This window comes from Fusarium solani (assembly GCF_023522795.1).
Source record: "Fusarium solani strain SB1 chromosome Unknown bctg00000000, whole genome shotgun sequence".
Classification (NCBI taxonomy): domain Eukaryota; kingdom Fungi; phylum Ascomycota; class Sordariomycetes; order Hypocreales; family Nectriaceae; genus Fusarium; species Fusarium solani.
The window spans coordinates 759088-781103 of record NW_027072157.1 but is presented as its reverse complement, the minus strand read 5'-3'; the positions used below and the strand labels follow the sequence as shown (position 1 = coordinate 781103).

General features: G+C 54.6%; 5 protein-coding genes across 5 annotated transcripts; 2 read left to right on the top strand and 3 right to left on the bottom strand.

Moving 5' to 3' along the window:
* Positions 1-1798: 1798 nt before the first annotated feature.
* Positions 1799-3831, top strand: MRS44_000247 (uncharacterized protein; the record flags this gene model as incomplete). The annotated part of the gene is made up of 4 exons (XM_065623955.1): positions 1799-2229; positions 2284-2311; positions 2502-3728; positions 3778-3831. 4 exons carry the CDS (start codon positions 1799-1801, stop codon positions 3829-3831), a joined length of 1740 nt encoding a protein of 579 aa, XP_065479692.1.
* A 741-nt stretch (positions 3832-4572) lies between these two features.
* Positions 4573-5968, bottom strand: MRS44_000246 (uncharacterized protein; the record flags this gene model as incomplete). The annotated part of the gene is made up of 2 exons (XM_046273935.2): positions 4573-5598; positions 5654-5968. 2 exons carry the CDS (start codon positions 5966-5968, stop codon positions 4573-4575), a joined length of 1341 nt encoding a protein of 446 aa, XP_046129626.2.
* A 914-nt stretch (positions 5969-6882) lies between these two features.
* On the bottom strand, positions 6883-11908 carry MRS44_000245 (uncharacterized protein; the record flags this gene model as incomplete). Its single annotated transcript, XM_065623954.1, has 6 exons — positions 6883-7078; positions 7140-7734; positions 7789-8050; positions 8159-8405; positions 8813-11519; positions 11575-11908. The coding sequence occupies 6 exons, from the start codon at positions 11906-11908 to the stop codon at positions 6883-6885; spliced, it is 4341 nt and encodes a 1446-aa protein (XP_065479691.1).
* Positions 11909-12585: 677 nt separating this feature from the next.
* MRS44_000244 (uncharacterized protein) lies at positions 12586-13868 on the bottom strand (the record flags this gene model as incomplete). Its single annotated transcript, XM_046276895.2, has 3 exons — positions 12586-12985; positions 13030-13226; positions 13278-13868. The coding sequence occupies 3 exons, from the start codon at positions 13866-13868 to the stop codon at positions 12586-12588; spliced, it is 1188 nt and encodes a 395-aa protein (XP_046129629.2).
* A 625-nt stretch (positions 13869-14493) lies between these two features.
* MRS44_000243 (uncharacterized protein) lies at positions 14494-16340 on the top strand (the record flags this gene model as incomplete). Its single annotated transcript, XM_046276896.2, has 3 exons — positions 14494-14674; positions 14779-16161; positions 16225-16340. The coding sequence occupies 3 exons, from the start codon at positions 14494-14496 to the stop codon at positions 16338-16340; spliced, it is 1680 nt and encodes a 559-aa protein (XP_046129630.1).
* Positions 16341-22016: the final 5676 nt, after the last annotated feature.

Sequence of the window (22016 nt, the reverse complement as noted above, 5' to 3'; positions counted from 1 at the left end):
GAAAGCAAGAGAAAAGAACATGGCCGACTTTCTCGACTCAGCCATGAGCTCTGCAAACTTGCGTCATTGATGCTCCCAAGTGCCACGGATATGGGGTGAGCGGGCCCCAGGGGAGGAGAGTGCAAGGGGCGCCTCTGCACTGCAGGTCGTCCCAGAGCATTGGGAACTCTGGAGAGGATCTCTTGTTGGTGATGCTGCCTGGTCTTGAAGAAGCAGGTTGTCTAGGGTACGGAAAGACAGAAACACGAGACGGGAGGTGTAGATGTGCCCACATGCGAGGTTGAAGCGCCCGCCAGATGCGCCCGCCCAGATGGAAGAAAGCACAACATCCGTCTCATCCCCATCTCACACCGACTCGAGCTGGGGAAAGGGGGGGCAATGCAGATACATCTCTTATGCTACGTTCTACGTAGTATGTCACAATCCCCCATCGCCCATCGCCAAATGGGATCGCATCCTTGGGGGCATGTCTCTCGATGGAGCCCCGACCTGTGTGTCTTCCGATGCGGCAAAACTACAACTTCACCGGCGATGATGACACGTTCAAAGGGACACCGTATGGGTCTTTCCCCTTTGACCCGGGGCTTGTTTCCAGAAGGACAAATCCTAGATTGGGGTCGGTGGAGGAAATCGGATGCTCGGCCACCATTTTCTTTACCTTGAGGACACCCTAGCAGGTATCCTCTCTCTCACCGACCCTTGCGGCTTTCCGGAGACCAGAAGCCGAAACACACACACAAAAAAAGAGCGCATGTTTTTCGTCAAAGAGTAAGAGAGAAAGACCGTAATCCTCTTTCGGCATCAAGTCCCCGGGGGGCGTGGGTGACCGAAGGGGTTGGGTTGGTCGCATAAGGTGAGGTGAGGTGAGGTGAGGTGAGCCGACACGGGGGATTTGGGGGGTTGGGTTGGGGCGTTGCTGGGGATAGAGGCCGCCCGCCCGCCGCGGGCCGAAAGTAGAAGGAAAAGAAAGGAAGCTCTCGAATATGAGGGATTTCGGTCTAAAGCAAAGCGAATATGGGACGAGGAGAGAGAGTGGTGTCCTGAATTGGACGGCAAGGTAAGGTAGGTGTAAGGCGGCGTAGGTGTGCGTCGTTTGGAGGCCCAAGTCAGCCCAAAGCACCAATATCACCGAGAAACATGGGCCCTTGATCCCCCGGCGAATGGTTGTCCGGGAGGGAAATGGTACTGTAAAATAGGGAGAGTGAAAGTGAGCAAGTCCTCATGTAGTTGTCATGTATTCTGGGGGTATCTCTCAGCGGTTGGTGGCGCGGTAGATGGGACGGTACTGTACGAGCGGTACTACAGGGAGGGACTTTAGGTACTGTCGATTGATGGACGGATGGATTTACTGGGACATGGATCTCTTGCGCACAGTTGACTCTATGGTCTGGGATGGCCTCGAAGCACGGAGAGACTCGGTCGGGTTCAGGCACGACGGTCAACAGCGCCTTGCCCCATCCCCATTCTCACTCATGCTGTTCCCGTTGCGTATTATTTCCCTCTTTCTGTGACCTGAGCTGAGCTGAGTCCTTTTTGTTTAAAAAGTCCATGGCTCGTCCTCACATTCAGTCTTGATTCCCCTCCCATCCGCTCTTAGCATTCCATCCAGACACACAATCCTCTTATTCAGGTCATTTTTTACCGACTTGTCATCCCCCACTACCATCTGCGGCTTGCCGTCATCGGATTGAGTTCCTAACCCTACGCCACACCATACGCAAACAGTTGCCTTTGCTGTACCTATCTCCAGAGCTTCCCCTCTTCTTTTCCCCCTCCTCCTTTCTTCTTCTCCTTCACCATGAGTCTTGTTGAAAGTACGGAACCTAACGAGGTTCCTTCCCCCGCCGTGATCGAGACCGACGACGAGGGAAACCTCATCAAGACAAACGGCCACTCCAACGGCTACTTCTCCAACGGCCACCACCCAACCTCTAACGGCAACGGTGCTGTTACCCCCTCCTTCATCGACAGCATGGCTCACCTCTCGGTCGTCCGCGCCCGCGACGACTCGGACGCCGCCTCGGTCAAGTCCACGAGCTCCCGCGCCTCCCGGAGACCTCCCCTGCAGCTGGCCAGCTACCAGGACGAGTTCACCACCAGCGTCTACGGATCCCGCTTTGCGGGCATGGACCTGCCCCGGCATCATATGCCAGAGTGCGAGATGCCCCGCGATATCGCCTATCGCATGATCAAGGACGATCTGAGCCTCGACAACAACCCCATGCTCAAGTAAGCAACCTGCATACGACACAAAACAAGCTGAATACTAACTTGGTAATAAAGCCTTGCTTCTTTCGTCACCACTTACATGGTACGTAGCCAACTCATCGGCTTCTCTCTTCCGTGCTAGCACAGCTCCCGTCTCACGCCAATGCATGTGTTCCCCACCCGCCCGCGGGAGCCGGTCCCACGTCTTGGCTCTCTTGGCTCTGGGGAGGGGACGCAAGCCACACTCCACCATCACCAACGTCACTGCATAGCTCACTAACACACGCTTACAGGAAGATGAAGCCGAGAAGCTCATGTCAGAGTCCTTTTCCAAGAACTTTATCGACTATGAGGAGTACCCTCAGTCTGCCGACATCCAGAACCGATGTGTCAACATGATTGGTGACCTCTTCCACGCTCCCCCAGGCACCTCTGTCGGCACATCCACCGTCGGCTCTTCAGAAGCCATCATGCTGGGCGTCCTGGCCATGAAGAAGCGCTGGAAGAACCGCAGAATCGCCGAGGGCAAGAGCACCGAGCACCCCAACATCGTCATGTCTTCTGCCGTCCAGGTCTGCTGGGAAAAGGCCACTCGATACTTTGAGATTGAGGAGAAGCTCGTCTACTGCACGCCTGAGCGCTTCGTCATGGACCCTGATGAGGCTGTTGACCTGTGCGATGAGAACACCATCGGCATGTGCTGTATCCTTGGTACCACCTACACTGGTGAGTACGAGGATATCAAGGCTATCAACGACCTCCTCATCGAGCGAAATATCGACGTCCCCATTCACGTCGATGCTGCTAGCGGTGGCTTCGTCGCTCCCTTCGTCGTCCCCGATCTTGAGTGGGACTTCCGGTGTGAAAAGGTCATCTCCATCAACGTCTCTGGACACAAGTACGGCCTTGTCTACCCCGGTGTCGGTTGGGTCATCTGGCGATCCCCCGACTACCTTCCTCAGGAGCTTGTCTTCAACATCAACTACCTTGGTGCCGACCAGTCTTCATTCACCCTCAACTTCTCTAAGGGTGCCTCACAGGTCATTGGCCAGTACTACCAGCTCATCCGTCTGGGTAAGCACGGTTACCGCGCCATCATGAGCAACCTGACCCGAACGGCCGACTACCTGACCGAGACACTCGAGAACCTCGGCTTCGTCATCATGTCAGAACGTTCGGGTGCCGGTCTTCCTCTCGTGGCCTTCCGCTTCCGAACTACCGAGGAGGGCGGTGACCCCGACCGCTACTACGACGAGTTTGCCCTCGCCCACCACCTCCGCTCCCGAGGATGGGTCGTCCCCGCTTACACCATGGCTCCCAACTCGGGTGTCAAGATGCTCCGTGTCGTTGTCCGTGAGGACTTCACAAAGACCCGTTGCGACTCTCTTATCGCCGATATCAAGCTCTGCCACGGTCTTCTCAAGGAGACAGACCAAGAGTCCATCCGCAAGAGGGAAGAGTACATCAAGAACCACGTCAGCTCCATGGGCCGGGGGAAGCACGGCCACCCTGTCTACACTGTAAGTTTACCAGCCTCAATCCCTAAAGAATACCGACTAACATGCATAGAACGAGCAACATTCGCTCCAGGGCAAGACTGGCAAGACCCATGCTATTTGCTAGATAAGATGAGGATAGAGGACATCATCGATCACTCGGTGTGAGGATAAGGCTCTGGCGTCGTGCGGTGTGATTTTGGTTGCACAGCATTGCTTTTGGTTTAGTTGGGTTTGCGGACATATACAGCCATGCATGAATTGACATCTGGATGACTTTTTTTGGTTACTTTTCTCGCAATTTTGGACTTGAAGACTTGACGTGAATGTATTGTGCTTCACCGCTTGATGAAGTTGAGCTTCCCTTGAATATCTCAACCTGTCAAGTCATATGAGCTCAGAGCCTTACAAGGCCGTTTCATCATAGCTCATCGAACAGCAGCAAACTGTCTCAAAACACAAGCGACACCGTACAATGGTGACGACGACGTAGAGCGACTTCGCCGCGGCTATGTTGAAAAGAACAGGTACTAAGGGCAACAGAATCCATCGACGGTGGTGCTGGTTATAAAGACAATGCTCTCAGAGATGAATACCCAGCTGGAGGGAGCTCCATGGGTTGTTGATGTTGAAGGGAATAACACAGAGCAAATCAATGAGGCGGTTAGGGTTTAAATACTAGGTCATATCAAGCCGGCCCTTTTTTAAACCACACGTCTGCAAGACAGTAAGTGAATGGTATTTGTCTTATTATCTAACCTTACTTTTACGCTCCTCAACCCAAATCTTAACCAGTGCCCAACAGAACCAAGAACAAGAAAACTCAAAATATCCAACACCTCCAACACCGAGCTCTACATCCTCTCTTTTACCGAGTCGCCTCAATGGCAGCCTCAAGGATATCCAGACCCTGGGTAATCTCCTCATCCGTGACTGTCAGGCTCGGCACGAATCGAAGGGTGTTTGTGCCGGCTGTGATGATGAGCAGGCCCCTCTCGCGAGCAGCCTTGATGATGGGCGTAGGATCCTCGGAGAGTTGGAGACCGAGGATGAGACCTCGGCCGCGGACTTCCTTGACCAGCTCTGGGTACTTCTCCTGGAGCTTGGTGAAACGCTGTCGGAACACCTCCGACTTGGCTGTCACCGAGGCCTGGAGCTGCTTGTCGGAGAGACGTCCGACGATGTAGTGCGCCAATCGGCAGGCGAGAGGGTTACCGCCAAAGGTGGTTCCGTGGTCGCCCACCTTCATCTTATCCGCCACGTCTTGCGTCACGAGCACCGCTCCGATGGGGAATCCGTTACCAAGGGCCTTGGCAGTAGTGAGGATATCCGGGTGAGCCTCCTTAGGAAGAGTGCCGTGAGCCCAGAAGGTGCCCGTTCGGCCGAGACCACACTGGATCTCGTCGTAGATGAGCACAGCGCCGACTTCACGGCAGCGCTTGGCGAGGGCAACGAGGAACTCTTCAGTCGCGGGGGTAACGCCGCCCTCACCCTGAATAGGCTCAACAATGACACCGCACGTCTTTTCAGTAACAAGGTCATTAATACCCGAAACATCATTATAGTTTCCAACCTTGAACCCAGGAACCATGGGCGCAAACGGCTTCTGATATTTGGGGTTGGGCGTAGCGGAGAGACTGCCCATGGTGCGGCCGTGGAAGCCGTTTTTGAAGGAAACGATCTCGACCTTTTCGCCTGAAGGGTCTGTAATCTTGCCGGCCTTGCGGGCAAACTTGATGGCGGCCTCGTTGGCCTCGGAGCCAGAGTTGCAGACAAAGACGGAGGCGGCGTTGTGCATGGCGCCCGACTCGAGGGTCTTTTCGACGAGGAGCTTGGAGAGGGCGCCGGTCCAGGGGTTGTAGTAGAGGTTGGAAGCGTGAACGAGCGTCTTGGCCTGCAACACACACAAGTCAATATCATATCGTTGGCTAATTGTTGTTCAAACATACCTGCTCGGCCAAGAGCCTGGTAAATTCGGGATCACAGTGTCCGAGGCCATTGACAGCGATACCGGCGGTGAAATCCAAAAACTTGCGATCCTCTGCATCCCAAAGCCACGATCCCTCACCCTTGACAAACACAGGCGGAGGGCGGGCGTATGTAGCAACCATGTACGGCGCGTGCTCGTTGACGATGGCGGCGCTCTTGGACTCGGGCGAGGGGTCGGCGTTGGGGAGCGAAGAGAGGGCTCGGTAGGCGATCCGAGGGCGAGACGCGGCGGCGATGGACGCCAATCGGCATCGTACGGGAAGTCGGAAAGCCATTATGAGTGATTGAATTCCTTCCTCGTAGGATTCTATCGTTCGAGCAAGGTAGAGAGAGTGTGGTTGAAGGGGTAGAGGGGTTTGGAGGGGGATGAGAATTATTTGTGGTTGTTGATCTTATCGATAAAAGAAAAAACACCTCCGCTATCGCAGCTGAAGACTTGCTCACATATTCGACTCACCCAGGAACAGAGTCAAAAAAGAGCGACAGGGATCCAATTGGCTCATTATTTGGAATCATTCCCTTTTTCGTCGTCTCTTGCATGCTTAGAGTCACGGCGAACTGCCTGCATCCCGCGCGCTTTAGCTGAGGGGGCCCCATTTTGGACGGAGCTTATACCCACGTTTTGACCTAGTCATCCCGTTCTTTTTCGTGGGATAGAGGGATATAGTATGATTCAGATACAGGTGTGATCCATGTTCTTTAGGAAAAAGAAAACCCGTGGGGGACCTCGGTTGTGCCTTAACTTGCGGCACTTTAGCTCAGTCATGGTGTTTGTATCATGAGCCTCGGAGCAAGTTCCGGACCTTGGAACTGGGGCCGAATAGTCATGGTAGACTTATGGGTTATGGCTTATACCATGACAATGACAAGGATCCCATCATCATCGTGGTCTAAACAGCTCAATATCACTATCGGCTCATTGGAAATACTGCATGCCCAGCATCAAACAACCGGGCCACAAACCCAGCACTGCATTGCCTCTCTGAATCTGAATCTAAACACCCAATTACATGTTGAAGAAACCCCCAGCCCATGACGATAAAAAAATCACCACACTATGTATACAATTCCAACCAGAGAGCAAGCTTGTCCAGCCTGAAGCGCCGTACCAAATCCCTCCCTAACAGGCCAGGATAGGCCATTTCACCGCGGTGTAAATGAAATATGAAAAGCAAACACACGCCTATGCTTAGACCGCGCTGTATCCGCCTCGACTGCCGGTGCCCTGCACGGTGTTGAGGACCCGGCGGATCCAGTCCTTGAGTAGGTATGGGATGTCGCGGATGGTGTCGCTGTGGGGGAGGAGATCCCAACCTCGGGCGCCGTAGCGGGTAAAGTTGATCCAGGATGCAAAGATTAGGTAGCCGGCGATGCCCAGGAAGGCGCTGCAAAAAAAAAAAAAAAAAATGTTAGTGTGTGGCATGAGAATCGACGTGAGATACTCACATAATGATGAACCAGGTAAAGAAGCCCCAGTGGGAGCTGCTGTCACCATCACCACCTTCAGATTGGCTCTCGCAGGCGTACTTGGTGTGCCACGTCAGGCGCAGGACATCAACGTTCTTCTCCCTCTCATAGCCGTCCCAGATGAGGGTGGCATTGTCATGCTTGAGCTGGTGCTCAATCGTAGACTCCTCGCCGCCCTTATCACCGTCTTTATCGCCCTCCTTCTCCTTGTCATCGCCCTCCTTCTTCTCATCGTCTCGGGCCTTGAGCTTGCCGCTTCCCTCCCCCCAGACCCATTCTCCTTCTGTGCCCTCCTTGTCCGGGTCGCAGAGGAACTCGATAATGGCCTTTTGATCCGTTATCTCCTTTGGCAGGGTGCCACTGCCCTTGAGGGGATACTTTCCACCACCGAGAACCAGCCGAAGGCCCTCCTTTTTTCTATCGGAATTCGAGTCGCTCGTCTTGAGTCTTGTGGGAGTCACTTCAAATCGGGAGCCGCCGGCGTTCTCGAGGTTACCCGCTATGGCTACCACCTTTACGACCGTATCAGACTCGCCTTTGGTGTCGTTGCTGAGAAGGTGAGTGACGGCGCACACTGCCATCAGTCAGTTTTCGAGCTTCCAGCGCAAGTATCAAGCTCGATACATACCTCTCGTGCCGTTGGGGCACTTGTTTTCTCCCTTCTTCTCTAGAGGTCCGCACACGTCCAATGCGTATGTTGTGTTGTAGTGATCCGTAGTGTTGGTGCTGGGCTCGAAGCGGGTCGTGACAACCGAGTGCGCGCCTTTGAGCTTGGACAGGTCAAACTTCTGGCCGTCTACCCGGATATTCGAGCAGTCGAGGTTCTCTGCGCCGTAAACCGACGTGGCCAGCAGAGGCAGCAGAAACGAGAATAGCTCCGGCCGATGCATCTGGACGACGAGATAGGAGAAGTGTCAATAGAAAGAAGGACGAAGCCGGGGGTGATGCGGCAAGTCGGATGAAAAGGAACCGTGGAAATGCTGCTGCCTTGTCAGGACCAAGGGACTGTCGGAGGAATATCTGTCGCGTGCCGTTGAGCAGATGCGTGATGAAATGGTCACGTTGCGTTGCCTGGAGTTTGAGCTATCGCGGGTTTGGGTCTCTAGCGTCGACGACATGACCAAGCTTGCTCTCTCGGCCTTGGCACTTGTGTCATCTTGCGCCGGCACTTCCACGCACGTGACACCCGACGCGACTGCGCACCCAACACCAACCTTCAAGATGTCTGTCTCAAGTTGCTTCAAGCTGATCAAAGAATAACTCATCAAGTTTATACTCATTACCTAAACCTGTCGATACACTCGTGAAAGCATCCATTTTAAGACTATTTGGCAAAACGATCATCTCCCAACGTATCCGAAAACACCATGCAACAACCAACCCATTGCCGTTCCTAGCAATTAATGACCAAGCCCACCCATCTTGTGAGAGCCATACACGTATCCATTCCATTGACGATGGCCTTGATTGAAAACCCTTGATCCGAATTCAACGCTTTCCGCGGGGTATAAAACATCAACTCCCAAAGTCGAAGAGAACCCTTGAAAAAAAAAATAACAAATACACTGCCCGGCCGAAACTCCAACTCAGCCCATGCAAATCAAGCTTGTTGCTTGTCGTGTCCATTCCTTTCTCCGCCCGACACTCCTCACATCCCTCCTTGGGGACCCATCATGCCGTTCATTCCTTGCATCTGTTGCATTTGCTGCTGCTGCAACTGTTGCTGCTGCATCTGCTGTTGTTGCATTTGCTGCATTTGCTGCTGCTGCTGCTGTTGCATCATGAGCTGTTGCTGATTCCTACGCTGTATCATCCCTTGTTGGAACAGATTTTGAGCTCGTGAGATGCTGGTTTGCTTGAGCTTCTCATTGATCTCCGCCGGGATCCTGTCTTGAGACCCGTGTTTGAGAATGGCTTGCTGCAACAGTTGATGGTAGATAACCCGCGCATTATGCTGGATCTGAGTCTGGATGGGGTTATTACCCATTTGCTGCTGTCCTTGCTGAGGCTGCTGTTGGTTCTGCTGTTGCTGCTGCTGCTGAGCTTGTTGCGCCTGAGCCTGCCGTTGAGCCTGTTGCTGCTGCATGGCCTGAAGAGCCTGCATGTTCACGTTGTTTCCGTTCATCATCTGGCCGTTAACCTGGCCTTGCATGTTGTTACCCATTTGGCCATTAACCTGCTGCATGCGCATCATTTGCTGGAATTGAGCCTGCATCTGTGGCGTCATCTGCCGCATCTGGTTGCCCGACATGTTCTGGATCTGCTGGGCATACTGCTGGGCCAGTTGCTGGGTCATCATGTTGCCTTGCTGTGCCTGCTGATGCTGTCCCTGGGATTGTTGCGCCTGCTGTTGCAACATCAACTGGCGTTGCATCATCTGCATCATCTGTTGTTGCTGCTGGGGTGACATTTGGCCGTTCATGTTGCCGTTATTAACACCATTCTGCATTGCCGCCATGTGTTGCTGCTGAGCAATGGCTCGTTGGTGAGCCGCGACTTGGGCGATGGCCTGCTGGTTCGCCTGGTTCATGTTTTGGTTGTTCATCATCATGGCTTGTCCCATCTGCGAATTTTGCGCCATCATGTTAGGGGGCGGGCTGGCCTGGGTCATGCGAGGGGTAGACGTCATCGCAGGTCGGTTGATAGGCGTGCCATGAGAGATGTTAGGCGTAGAGTGAGGGATGCGTGGTGTTCCAGATGGATGGCTCTGCTGGCTGCCTCTAGAAGACATGTTATGCGCCATGGGCACCGACATAGGTGCATTCTGGACAACCGAGGCTGGCCGTGGTGGGCTTACTGCCATTCCAGAGTTGGTCTGCTGCATTGGGACGCTCGCGACCATAGGAGACGACATGTTTTGAGGAGTACCTTGCCGAGCAGCGGGAGAAGAGGCCGGCGGTTGTGTGATCTGAGCCTGGAACCGGGGTTGGGCCTGAGGTTGAGCCTGGGCCTGGTTTTGTGGGTTATTGGCAACGGCGTTTTGTGTGGCCCCGTTGACTGCGTTGGTGACTCCATTCGCCATTGTGTTATTCTGGGGATGGGCATGCTGGGGTTGAGCCGTGTTGGGTCTGGCATTGTTCTGGTTGCTTGGCGTAGAGGCGGCCGCGCGGGCTTGCGCTTGTCGCTGAGCCTCTGCTTGTCGTAACTGAGCCTCCCTAGCAGCAGCTTCTCGTCGAGTGCGCTCTTGCTCTGCAGCCTGTCTTTGGGCCAATACAACCGCTTCCTGTTGCTGCTGCTGTCTCTGTTGCTGGAGTCTTCGGTCGTTCTCCTGCTGCTTGAGCTTCTCTTGCTCCTTCTTCTCGGCGTGTTCTCGCTTGATATCGGCGAGAACCTTGAATCTCTCGAATCTTGGCTCAAACGTTGCACCTCCCGAGGCATCTCCGTCTGCTGTACCGCCATTCTGAGCGCCAGCAACACTTGAAGACAACCGCTCGTCGCCAAAGAGCATGTAGCGTTCCTCCTCGGCGGCTGCGGCTTCATCAGCAGCCACCTCGGCCACAGTCCTCTTACGAGTCTTAGGCTGTGGCGGCGCTTCAGAGTGCTTGGGGTGGGACATTGCCTCGAGGAGAACAATGGTTTCCTCGATGTTCTTGGTTGGCTCCAGCATCAAAGGTGCAGTCGTAGCCAGTAGAATCTGGCCCTCTGCAGCATGGATGTTGCTCCCGTCGAGTTCCGTCTTTTCACGCTTCTGTCGCTTAGCCGGTGGTGGCATGCTGGTGGCAGTCGGCGTTGGCGGGACTATGGACATTGGTGTTGGAGGTGGAATGGCAGAGATGCCGTCGCTGTCCTTGGGAGTAGAGCCCTTGATCAACAAGTCCATCTGGAGGCTGAGTGCAGTAGGATGCAGTACAACCGTAAACACTTTCGGTTTTGTCGTCTTTCCTTTCACATCCTCGGGAGCGGGAGCGGCAACAATGCTTTCCTTGTTCTTTTCTTCAGCGGGTTTGTCCTTCGAATCCCCACCCTTAACGTTGCCGTCCGAGGACAAACTTTCCTTGGGAAAAGGGACAAAGGGGGAAGGTGTGAGATATTGGTTGTAATTGTGTATGGACGACGGCACCACCGAGCCCTTGGGTGGTGTGGGTTTGGACACATCCTTTGCTTGGGCGACGGACTTGTGGTCGTGGACTTGAACAATGAGACAGCCTTCGTAGAATGGCACACCCGCATCAGTAAGATATTGGAGAAGGTCGTGAGGAACCGTGCGACTCCGGAGGTGATCGAGGAACAGTTTCATCGGTGACTTGTACGGAAACATGCCATCTTGGTTATCGAATCGAAAATGTGTCGGGTGCATATGAATTATAAGTGATGGTGGCCGACCGGCGAACTTCTTCAGGATGTAGCTGTCGGTAACCACTGTGGGCAAGTTAGCGGCTAACCGGACAAGACGTCAGTCAGCAGGGTGGTATACCATAAGGTGGAGGCTCCGCATCGTGCGGCGTTGTCTCTGCAGCCATGGATGCTGAGCGAAGGCCAGCGCTGTTTCTTGAATGCCTGCCGGCGAGTTGCGATGCAGTTTCTCGGCGTGCTCGGTTGATGGGCCGCACGGTTGACGCGGTTATAGCCCGCTCGCTGGCAGAGTGCGGCGGTTGCTTCGCGCTCGGAGGAGGTTTCTTTGCCGACATTGACGGAGAGGGTGAGGATTTTGAAGAAGATATAACTCCATTGGTCTGGATCCCCGGTGGGATGGGACGTTTGGCTTTTGTGGCGACATTTTGATGGACAACAGGTCCGACTGGCGCCATCGTGTTGAAGTCGCGCTGCGCCGCGGGGGGCAGCAGGTAAGACGGCTTCTCGCGGCCGCCGTTATCAGATCGATGTCAATCAAAGTGATGATATCACGGCGCAGACATGGATGATGGATTCGCAATGGCGCGACGCCAGGTCCGAGGGCGGGATGCCTTTGATCGATGATGGATGTTGGTCGCACGTCGCCTGGAGTTACGCTGGAAGAGCCGAGGGGGTCGGAGTTGAGGGCGCGGGTCGTCAAATGCAGCGCAACTCAAAATCAATAGGTATGATCTATTAGAGGTCAAGGATAAATCGATACGCCCGTCTAGACGTCTGCAGAAGCCTGTAGTGTTGTATGGTAGTCAGGTGTTCTTTTGATGAAGTTGCACGCTTAGTCGCCGCATCACGGGTGCGGTTCGTTCCCTGGCCTGAGGTGGCTGACGCCGAAGGTTGGGTCACGTGAGCGCGGCAACCAGCATCGGGAGAGTGTTGGATGGGAATTCGAGGGAGTTGAGGCGGGCAGTTGTAAATATCGATAATGGTTATTTTCTTCAGTCAATAATCATGCAACTAGGTTCTGAGCAGTTTCATCAACAAAAAGCAGCATGTCCCGTATTTCCAACTACATAAGTTCCTATCCTGCTCGCATAACTAAATGTCAAAAGCTTGGTATCTTCTGCCAGTTCATAAATCACTCCTGGCCCTGAACTCGGCGTGCCCAGTCGTCGTTTAGCCTAGTGCTATCAACAACCACAACGCCGCGTCCTCGGCCAACTCTCTCAGGCCTCTGCCACCACTCCTGACTCTTTCCAGCTCTCTCAGCTTCCGACTCACTATCTGCCAGACCACCAGAGCCACCGTCGGCCCCGACAACGAGGATGACATCGTGACGAAGCCAGGTCTGGAGAGTCGTGATGGTGCTGCCGTCTTCTCCAGACAGGGCCTTCTGGAGGTAAATGACCTCCGGCTGAAGATGACGGAGGATGTGAACATGGCCATTGGGCGTGGTGAAAGGGAGAACCATGGTCTCCTTCTCAACCAGAGCCAAAGCCTGCGAGTAAACAGAGTTGAACCCAGGGCTTCCAGAAGACCTGAAAGGTTAGTAGGATTCCACATAAACAGGGTAACAACTTACATAGGGTTCTTCACTTCCTCGCCAGGAGTTTGAGCTTGATCGTGTCCGATGTTAGAAAATGAAGAGCTGAGTGAAGCTGGTGGAAGGTTACTCGTAGCAGTATCCGCTGTAGTGTCCTTCAGACCTGGAGCGTAGATCAAAACAAAGACCTTGACTTTGGAAAAGTCGTTGTGTCGGGGAATGTGCGACAAGATAGACTGGGTGCCATGTTAGTAACCCAAGATGGATTCAATGTCAGGCTTCCTTACCGCGTGCTCGTGGAATGGGTCTTCATCCTCGGGTCCAATCTGAGTATCGGCAGAGACTACGATAGCGACAGTCTTGCGTCGCTTGCCACCAACGAGGGGCGAGGGTGCCGTCGCAGGCGCTCGTTCTCTCTTAGCATCTGCTTCCTCCGACCAGGGGTTGCCATCGCCATATTGACTCTTGTCTTCTTCGCGAATTGAGGCCAAGGCTTTGCCCATGGCTGTGCCTGTAGCTGCGACGCCGGCGGCTACACTCTTACCTGTCGAGTCGATGAACTGTCGCCAGCCTCCGGAGCTTGTTGCTTCTTCATCCACCTGCCTAATGCCGTGAGTCTGTTCTTCGGATCGCGGTCCTTTCTCCGGTCCTCTGGTATCGCCCCGACCCAAGTCCCCCGAGCGGCGGGCCTGGCCGCTGCCATAAGCTTGGTTGTCGTAGTCGAGTCCAGCAAGGTGCTCGTCTTCATCTTCGTCCTTTCGTTGGCTCCATACCCAAGCTGCTACACCCACAGTCGCGACCGTGAGAGTAACTGCGAGGGGCACCCAGTGGCTCCAAACTCCCCGTCGCGACCGCGACGATCCATGATCGGGAGACATTTAAGCGGCGCACTGTCGCATCGCTAGGTGGAGGGGACGCGCCGGTGGCAGAGGGGGGCGGAGGGCCTCGTAACGTCGTTGAAGATTCGAGGGGTACTTCTTGTTGGTAATTGCGACGGATTGATGACGCCGCCTCGATGAAAACGAAATCTTATGGTCAAATACAGCTCATCAGTAACGCGGTGGCTGGTATCGCCAACATCAACAAGAGGGTGGAGCTGAGGCCATCCACCCCCAGCAACCCAACCCGGGGTCAACAACCCGAGGTCCGATGAGCTCAGGGGCAACATTGCGGGGGACTATTGAATATCCGCGCCGAGGTCAGCCTTGCAGCTCCGGCACGTGAATGGCCCAGGCGTTAGGTGTGGCTACTGGTTGTGGCTGGTGTGGTGGCCGTTGAGCCACAGGTGGGACATCCTACCTACTTTTTTGAGGTCTTGGCGATGATTTGAGTGACTCTTCACTGCATGTCAATGAAAACGACTCAGCTACGACCTGCACCCGAGCATCAGCAGGCCGATCCGATCGCTGGACTATAGATCTGCATATCCGCAAAGTTACAGAGGCCTCACTTCGCTACAACACCTCTTAACACCGTCTTCAGCCCAGGGCACCCCGCGGCATCATGCCCCACGCTGTCTCGATGCCCTCAACCGGGCTTCAAGCCCTCATTCTCTGCGGGCCTGGGTCGTCATTTCCGACTTTCACCTCCAACCCCGATGAGAACCCCAAGGCTCTTTTGCCGATTGCGAACCGGCCTATGGTCTGGTATCCCATCGATTTCTGCTACCGAATGGGCATCACGAGTGAGTCACATCTGAGTGCTGAGAGCCGAACACTGCCCTGCGGCCGGACTGCCATATATGTCATTTCGCTTTAAATACATGATACTAGATCTAATACCACATAGGCATCACTCTTATTTGCCCGCCAACAGCTTCCGCTGCCATCACCACTGCCCTCAACACCAACCCTTACCTGACGGCGCTGCCTCTACCCCGGCCAGACATTCTCTCGCCAGCAGATCTTGATCAGAACACGGGCACAGCCGAGATCTTGAGGCTACCTGAAATCAGGGAACTTGTCACTGGCGACTTTGTTGTTCTTCCATGCGATCTGGTGTGCGAACTCGGTGGAGAGAAGCTCCTTCAGTCCTGGATGGTCAAGTCGGCCAGCCTGACTGACCTTCTAGGAGCCTCAAGACTCTCCAATGGCCACCGCTCGCTCCCAAGTGGAGGATTGGGTGTCTGGTATGACACAAAAACTACGACGCCGGTCAAGGGCGAGAATACCGACTTTGTCGCAACAACTCCCCTGCCCAAATCACCTGTCACGCCTCCCAAGGGCTCCCTATTCTCCAGTCTCTCCAAGGTTGTGTACTCGATGCCGACCGATTCTTTGAACGATCTCACGGAAGAGAGAAAGGGCTTCCCAGTTCGCCATGGTCTATTGCGAGCCCATCCCCGCATCCGGATGTTTACCACCCACAGAGACGCACACATCTACATCTTCCCCCGGTGGGTTCTGGACTTTATCAAGGAGAACGAGCGCTTGGAGAGTATCGGCGAGGACGTCATCGGATGGTGGGCCAAGGCAGGTTGGCAGTCGGGTCTGGCTGAGAAGCTCAAGATGGACTCGGTTTGCGGCCTCGGACGGGTCGAGGAGACGGCAGAGAACTCCCATGAGGGCGCTGCGTCACCCAGGGAGCACAGTCCGGATGGAAAACACGGCCTCGAGCAACACTCCCCGAAAGTTAACGCCGCCGACTCGGCGACACCAGGGATTTCTATTGAGGGCGAGTCGTCGTCGCCCGACAAAAGGGCCCCATTCGAGGTACCGCCGATCGTTGCCTATGTTCACTCGGCTGGTGGCTCCGCACCGCTGATCCGCCGCGTGGACACGGCTCAATTGCTGCTTGCCATCTCACTTCAGCTGGCCAAGTTGCCGTCACTGGAGGAGACTGGTCCCGAGGCCGCCTCACCTTATGCCCATGCGAAGAAAATCGCCTACCCCGAAGGCGTCAAACCTCGTACCACCATCACCAAGCAGGACAGCCTCATCGCTGAAAACGTCACCGTCGAGGAGAAGACGTCCATCAAGGAGTGCGTGGTGGGAGCGAACTCGCAGATTAATGAAGGAGCCAAGCTCTCGCAGTGCCTGTTGATGGAAGGTGTAGTTGTCGGCAAGGCTTGCAAGCTAACTCGGTGCATCCTCGGAAAGCGATGCGTGATTGGCGACGGATCGGTCCTGACTGACTGCGAGGTCCAAGAGAACCTCCTTGTCGAGCGTCGAAGTAAGTCTCACATTCCCGGCCCCACCACGTTTTGAGCCGCGCTAATCACCGGGGCCTGTGCAGCTGAGGACAAGGATAACAAGCTCATGAGTTCCGAGGGTTTGGAAGCTACCGAGGCCGAGATGGATGAGGTGCTCGAGGACATGGAAGCTGAAACTGAGCTAGCGGTGGTGGACTAACCCAACCACATGGAACAAAAGTGAACTTAGATATTGTCGGAAAAGGAAATGCATAGAACTTCTGCCAGTCATGCAGGATTCCAAACAGAGTATCGGTCCGAGTCAAGAAGGTTCATGATACTCCGGATCACGTATTTCTATTGAGTTGCTCCGAGGCCCCTACCCCCTGGCCTTGTGCAGCCTTTTGACTAAGATACTCTGGATCACATCTTCCCAACCCGCCATTCCGGGACATGTAGTTGCTCAGAAACCGTTACGGGCATAGTGTCCAACAATGTCCGTTTTTCCCGCGGGGATTTTGCCTGAATCTCAGCCTATCACCCACTATACCTCAGACGAGGCGGATATGCAGGAAACCTGGCCCTGCATTGTAATAGGCGCCAAGAGGACACAACCTATGGGAGGATTACACGATTTGCCCAAGATCGCTCGTCGGCCCCATACATACCCGACGCAAACCCCAGACTGTTGCAGCCTTATCGAAAACGTAAGGCACTTGCTTATCTGCAGGAGAAAACAACATGGGAATCTCTGGCCGCCGTATGATTTTTGCATTAGGTTTCCCCATCTTTACTATATCCGGCAGGCCGGCCTGACTACCCAGGTTCGTGCAGCAGCCAACTCCCGTGTACCACATGGCACTGGCGCCATAGTTCAAGTAGAGGTTTCCGAGAGGTTTGCCTTGTGCAGATATTCCCTTGTCATTGCTCCAGGCTAGCTTGAAAGTGTTCAAATCTCGGTCCGCCAACGGAGACGTCGGCAGTTGCGGCACATCACTCGCGCCACCGGACCCGTTTCTCGTTTCGTATACGATAATCAAATGGCACCCAAAGGTGTAGAGGGCCGCCAAGAACCCCATCTCCAACTGCTGTCCTCCAGGGACTCTCACACGTTGAGAGAATATCATGATGACTCGCGTTGCCCGGGTACGGGTGGAGTCACTAACCAGAAGCATATCCAACTTTGGGCCATGAAGCCCCCAAATAGGAGGTGGCCCATGTTCTGTATCCTCCAGAAGCTTCTTGGCCGGGACTTGGGGTAGGATTCAGCAGTTGGCCCGCTATATTCCGGCTTGTCGTCCGTCGCCGCAGGCTCAAGGCCCAGGCGGGCACACCTCCCCACAGCCCGACTACCGTTATATAATCTCCTGTCAGCGGAAAAGAACCAGACCACAGGGCGAGTGCTTCCTCACCTATTGGGCCTACCTTTTGGGCTTTGGTAGGTGAGGATCGACTTGACGGTGGCTTTCGACCATGCATGTTTCCACCCGCTCCCCCTGTCCGGGGGCGACAAATTCTTCTTGACAGGACAGTCAGGGCCACGATCGCACCGTGTTATAAACTCTTCGTGGTCAGGCTTCCGGCAGGAAAAGGTGACTCTCCAGATGGTACACATTCTGGGTCGGGGGTAGAGGCGGACGAGGGAAAATCACAAAACCGTTGGGTCTGGGGGACAAAGACTTGGGAGGCTTGGGAATGGGGGCATGTGGCATGCGTATTTATGAATCCACGACCACGCTGAATCATGGTCATCGTGGAGACAGGTCATTTACGCCCAAGAGTAAGATATTGTGGGCGTCTTGTTCGGTGCCCATGACCCCCAAGAGTTGTCAAGTCGGCATCTCGGCTTGTAAGCTGAGGCTTTACCTCCCGGAGCATCTAGATTGAATTGCGGCGTTTGCGGCGCTAGGACGTCGTCTGCAGGAGCGTTTTTCGCGCAGAATTCGGGAGTTTGACAGGTTGCTATCATGCAGGTCGCCGGAACTGCACTGTCTAGTAGAGGTTGATATGCATTCGGGCGGCTCTGAGTGGGCGGAAGAGAGACCATAAGTTGGGACGAGACAGCAATATTTCCCTTCACGGATATGAGGCGAGCTTCATGTGAGCTGTCATGTCATATAGAGTTATGAGGCGTTGCAGAATGGTCTGACCACCCTGAGCACCCTCAACAATCACAATTGCCGGTCCTTCATGTATTGTGGTATTGGGGCACCACAACCACACCTCCGCCTACCCTATAACATTGGATTTCCGAGGTGTGGCCCTGTTTAGGAGGGAATATCCCTCCGAGTTGATTATTGAAATGATATTGAATTATTACAAAGGATTATTGTCCTGACAATATCGCATGTTGGGAAGCATCTTGAAGCATGTTGCATGGACAGGCGAGGACGCGGCGACAGGGCCTGAGATTGGGGTATCGCTCCGGGCCACACTTGTGGAAGCCGGTGGGCACGCGTCCAACGGTCACTTTGACCTGGAGGCGCTCTAATAACATTCCACTGCCAACAGTTGAAGACAGCTCTGGGCGTCAGAAGCCACTGGCGGGTTTGGGAAACACAAGGTGCGGTTGAATCAGAAAAAGAAGCCCCAACGTCAGACAAGAGGCCGTGCTGAGATGATGTGCAGAATCCCCAGAGTGTAGATTGTTTGTGTCACGGCCAAGATACTCCGGAGCGGGTGTAATAGTGGCGATGAATAGGTAGGTAGGTAGGTGGTAGGCACATGGGTGGCGGGTTGCCTCCCCTCCAGCAGACACAAGAGTGCAGATGAGGCTTGTACCGTAGGCGAGGCCAAATCAGTAAATGAAAGCCCAAGGGCCACCGTAGACTTGGGACCCCTGGCGGCTCATGTTGGTCATCTCCCGTCAAGCTTCGGGAGATTCGCATGCAGTGTAACTCCGATCCTCGTGGAACACCAGAGCTGCGAGTGAGATACAGTAATGCCGGCCGAGTGTGCCATCATCCCCGAGGGTCGAGAATCGAATCGGCGATCGCGAGATCCCACAGCTCCCAAGTCAAAGAAATAATGAGCCTGGATCCTCGTAGGTATGGGAGAGGATGGGTCGTTGGACCTGACTCAGTGTGGACCACGCGAGGGGAACCGAGGACCATTACTAGAAACAAAGCAACCAGGCACTGGAGAGGCGAGGCGTGCGGGAGCTACCCAAAAGTCGCATGCCCAGCATTGCAGAGTGTAATCCGAGCCAAGCTTTCCATGTGGAGAGGTCTTTGCCGGCGGCATCCCGAGAGACCGCGGAGATCAGGGGACAAGACGAGCCTCCCGTCATATATCAAAATCGCAAAAATGCTGGCGCTACAAACCCGCAAAAATGGTTGCATTGGACTGTCACAGGCTGCTCTGTTGTGGGATATCTGGCGAGAGCCCGCAGCAGGAGCCACTGCTACCGAGCGGATTGATCATGGAGCCGCCGCTAGGCCATCGGCTTTTGGCTGCTTACGGCGGAGGGTACAGTAGCTTGCTTGATAGTATGCAATAGGTGCGTAAGACGTTCGGTGATGCTGAAAAGTGAGAAAGAGGGAGAGTAGGAGAAGCAGCTTGTGGTGCCCGTGACAAACCCTTGGAAGGGAGACAGACACTGAATAGGCAATAGCCACAATAACGCTGCTAGCCCAGCTGTGCAAGACGCGTCCGCCCGTTCAAAGGGATGTCCCAAAAGAGTCAACAATATGATAACACCATTACCAAGTAGTGAGTGTGCCTCCGCATCTGGGCTGAAAGAGGTGAACCCAAGATATCGTGTCTGGGCCACTCTAACGATTCGTAGAGAGAGTTCTCCAGCGCCATCTCGGCGAACGGAAGAGGGACCACCACCTAGGGAACCCCTGTCCATCAGATGACGCTAGGGCCGGCCATGGGAGGCGGAAAAAAGCAACGGTGCTGTGCGAGGGCGTGGATGGCGCGAGTAGGCGGCCACATTTGTCTGATTACACCTTGGTTTTGACAGTGGTGGCAGGATATGACTGATCATTCTGCGAGGACCTGTCGAGTCTTGGATTATCCAACACAAAGTCTCGACAGGAGCAGCAGACGCAGGGCCTGTCACTCTGGAGATGGAGGGAGAGTCGCGGACCAGAGGACGCGGGGTGAGACTCGGTAGAGAGCTGGCAGATCGATGATGACATTTGTGCGGCCAAGAAGCAAGTCGACATGAGATCGCCGCTTTGAAGAGATTTGCATGTTTGAACAGAGAGAGCCGTTTGATCCTGTGTGACACGAAACATATGAGTGTGTCTGTGGTTGCACACAAACGCTCATCCCATGATCGGATATCTGGTGTCGGAACTGGGACGGAGCAAGACCACCTCGGGATTACAACGGCGATGAGCGAGGCCTGGGATCCATATCGAGGATTACCCAGTGCTCACTTAATCAATGGAGCTGAAGAGAGCTGTGGACAGGCAACCGGAGCCCCAATGGGAACCAGCTCTGATGGCTGGGGTGCTGAGGGACTAGGAGGATTGAAGCACGCGAGACTGAGCGGGAAGTGGATATGGTTATCGGACTAGGGCGCGTCAAAGCAGTTAATCCCCATCTCTGGCTTCTGAGGCGCCTGAAAAACTTACGATATGACGAGCAAATGCAGGAGGTGGGTAAGTAGGTATGTGGTTGGATTACAGGCACAGCTGCCACGCTCAGTGCCACGCTCGCTCGCTGCAGCAGGCGTTCTTTGTTCGACAGGACGTTGAGAAATGAAGTGCAGATAAACTGGAGCCCGACAAAGACAGCCCAGACAGACAGACAGAGGCGACAGCCATGATGGAGATGAAAAGGAAAAATGGACCTGGAAAAAGAACGGTTTTGGCGGGGGCCGAACCCGGCGTTGCCGGTACAGCAGGAGGAGCAGCAACAGCAGGAGCAGTTCAGGGCACCGTCCCAAATGGGAAGGGGCATCGCAGCACAGTGCGACACGCGTCAGTGCGCATACCGTCGTTCCTCGTTCCTCCCGTCGACTCCATTAGGTGGCCGTATTGCGCAGTAGTTCCCAGAGACGGGATCTGAGTTATTACAAACCGCCAATCCATCTCAATGTCTCATCCGTAAACCTACCATCAGCCGGCCAGAGGCGTGAGAAGAGCCGATTCAGCCTGTCCGGTACCCACGACCTAAAGTTACCCCGTTCCCTGCCCTGCTCGGTTCCTAGCTTCCCAGGAGGATCCCTGGATCGGCCCCGGAAGATCGACCGGCAACGCTAAGAGGCCCTTGACCTGCGGCCTCCGCTCCGCGACGGGGTCACCACCGGGCTCCACGCCGATGACAGAACCACGCATCTTGTCCTATCATGATTTAGTGCTTCCAAGAGCCTTGTCTAATTGCTGCCGCGACGAACAGACTCCCGTGAGCCTCGCGTTAGCCGTTTTGCTCGAGGGGCCGCCAGCGCCCTAACGAAGTGCTCCTATCTGCCCCTTTGTTATGACTCCAGTCGCCCTTGTTCCAGAGCGCGTTCGCGTTCTCAGGGCGCCTCGATGACCACAGACACGGGCACGTCTCTATTACCCCTCTAACCCTTCAAATTCTTGACCCTTCTAAAGACGATAGATTTACAGATATTGCCAAAAGATGAGGACATGGGAAATGAGGGAATCGAGGGAAGCTGGAACTATTGCCATTTGCCCTCTTCCCAATTGCGGCCCCGAGTCCGCAATATTGACAGATTCTCGGACCTGACAAGTCCCCCGACAGTTGAGAAAGCGTCCACCATGGTTGAGCGACATATCATTATTTTGGCCGTCGGCTCTCAGCTTGAACGCCTCGGCACCTTGCTTGGCCAGGGCCTGGCCTCCCCGGCCGAGTAGACTCGATCGGCCAGCCCTGGCGAGCCCACCACAATCCACACCACAGCCTCCCAGCGCCTCCAGCTGCCAAGCTAATGTTG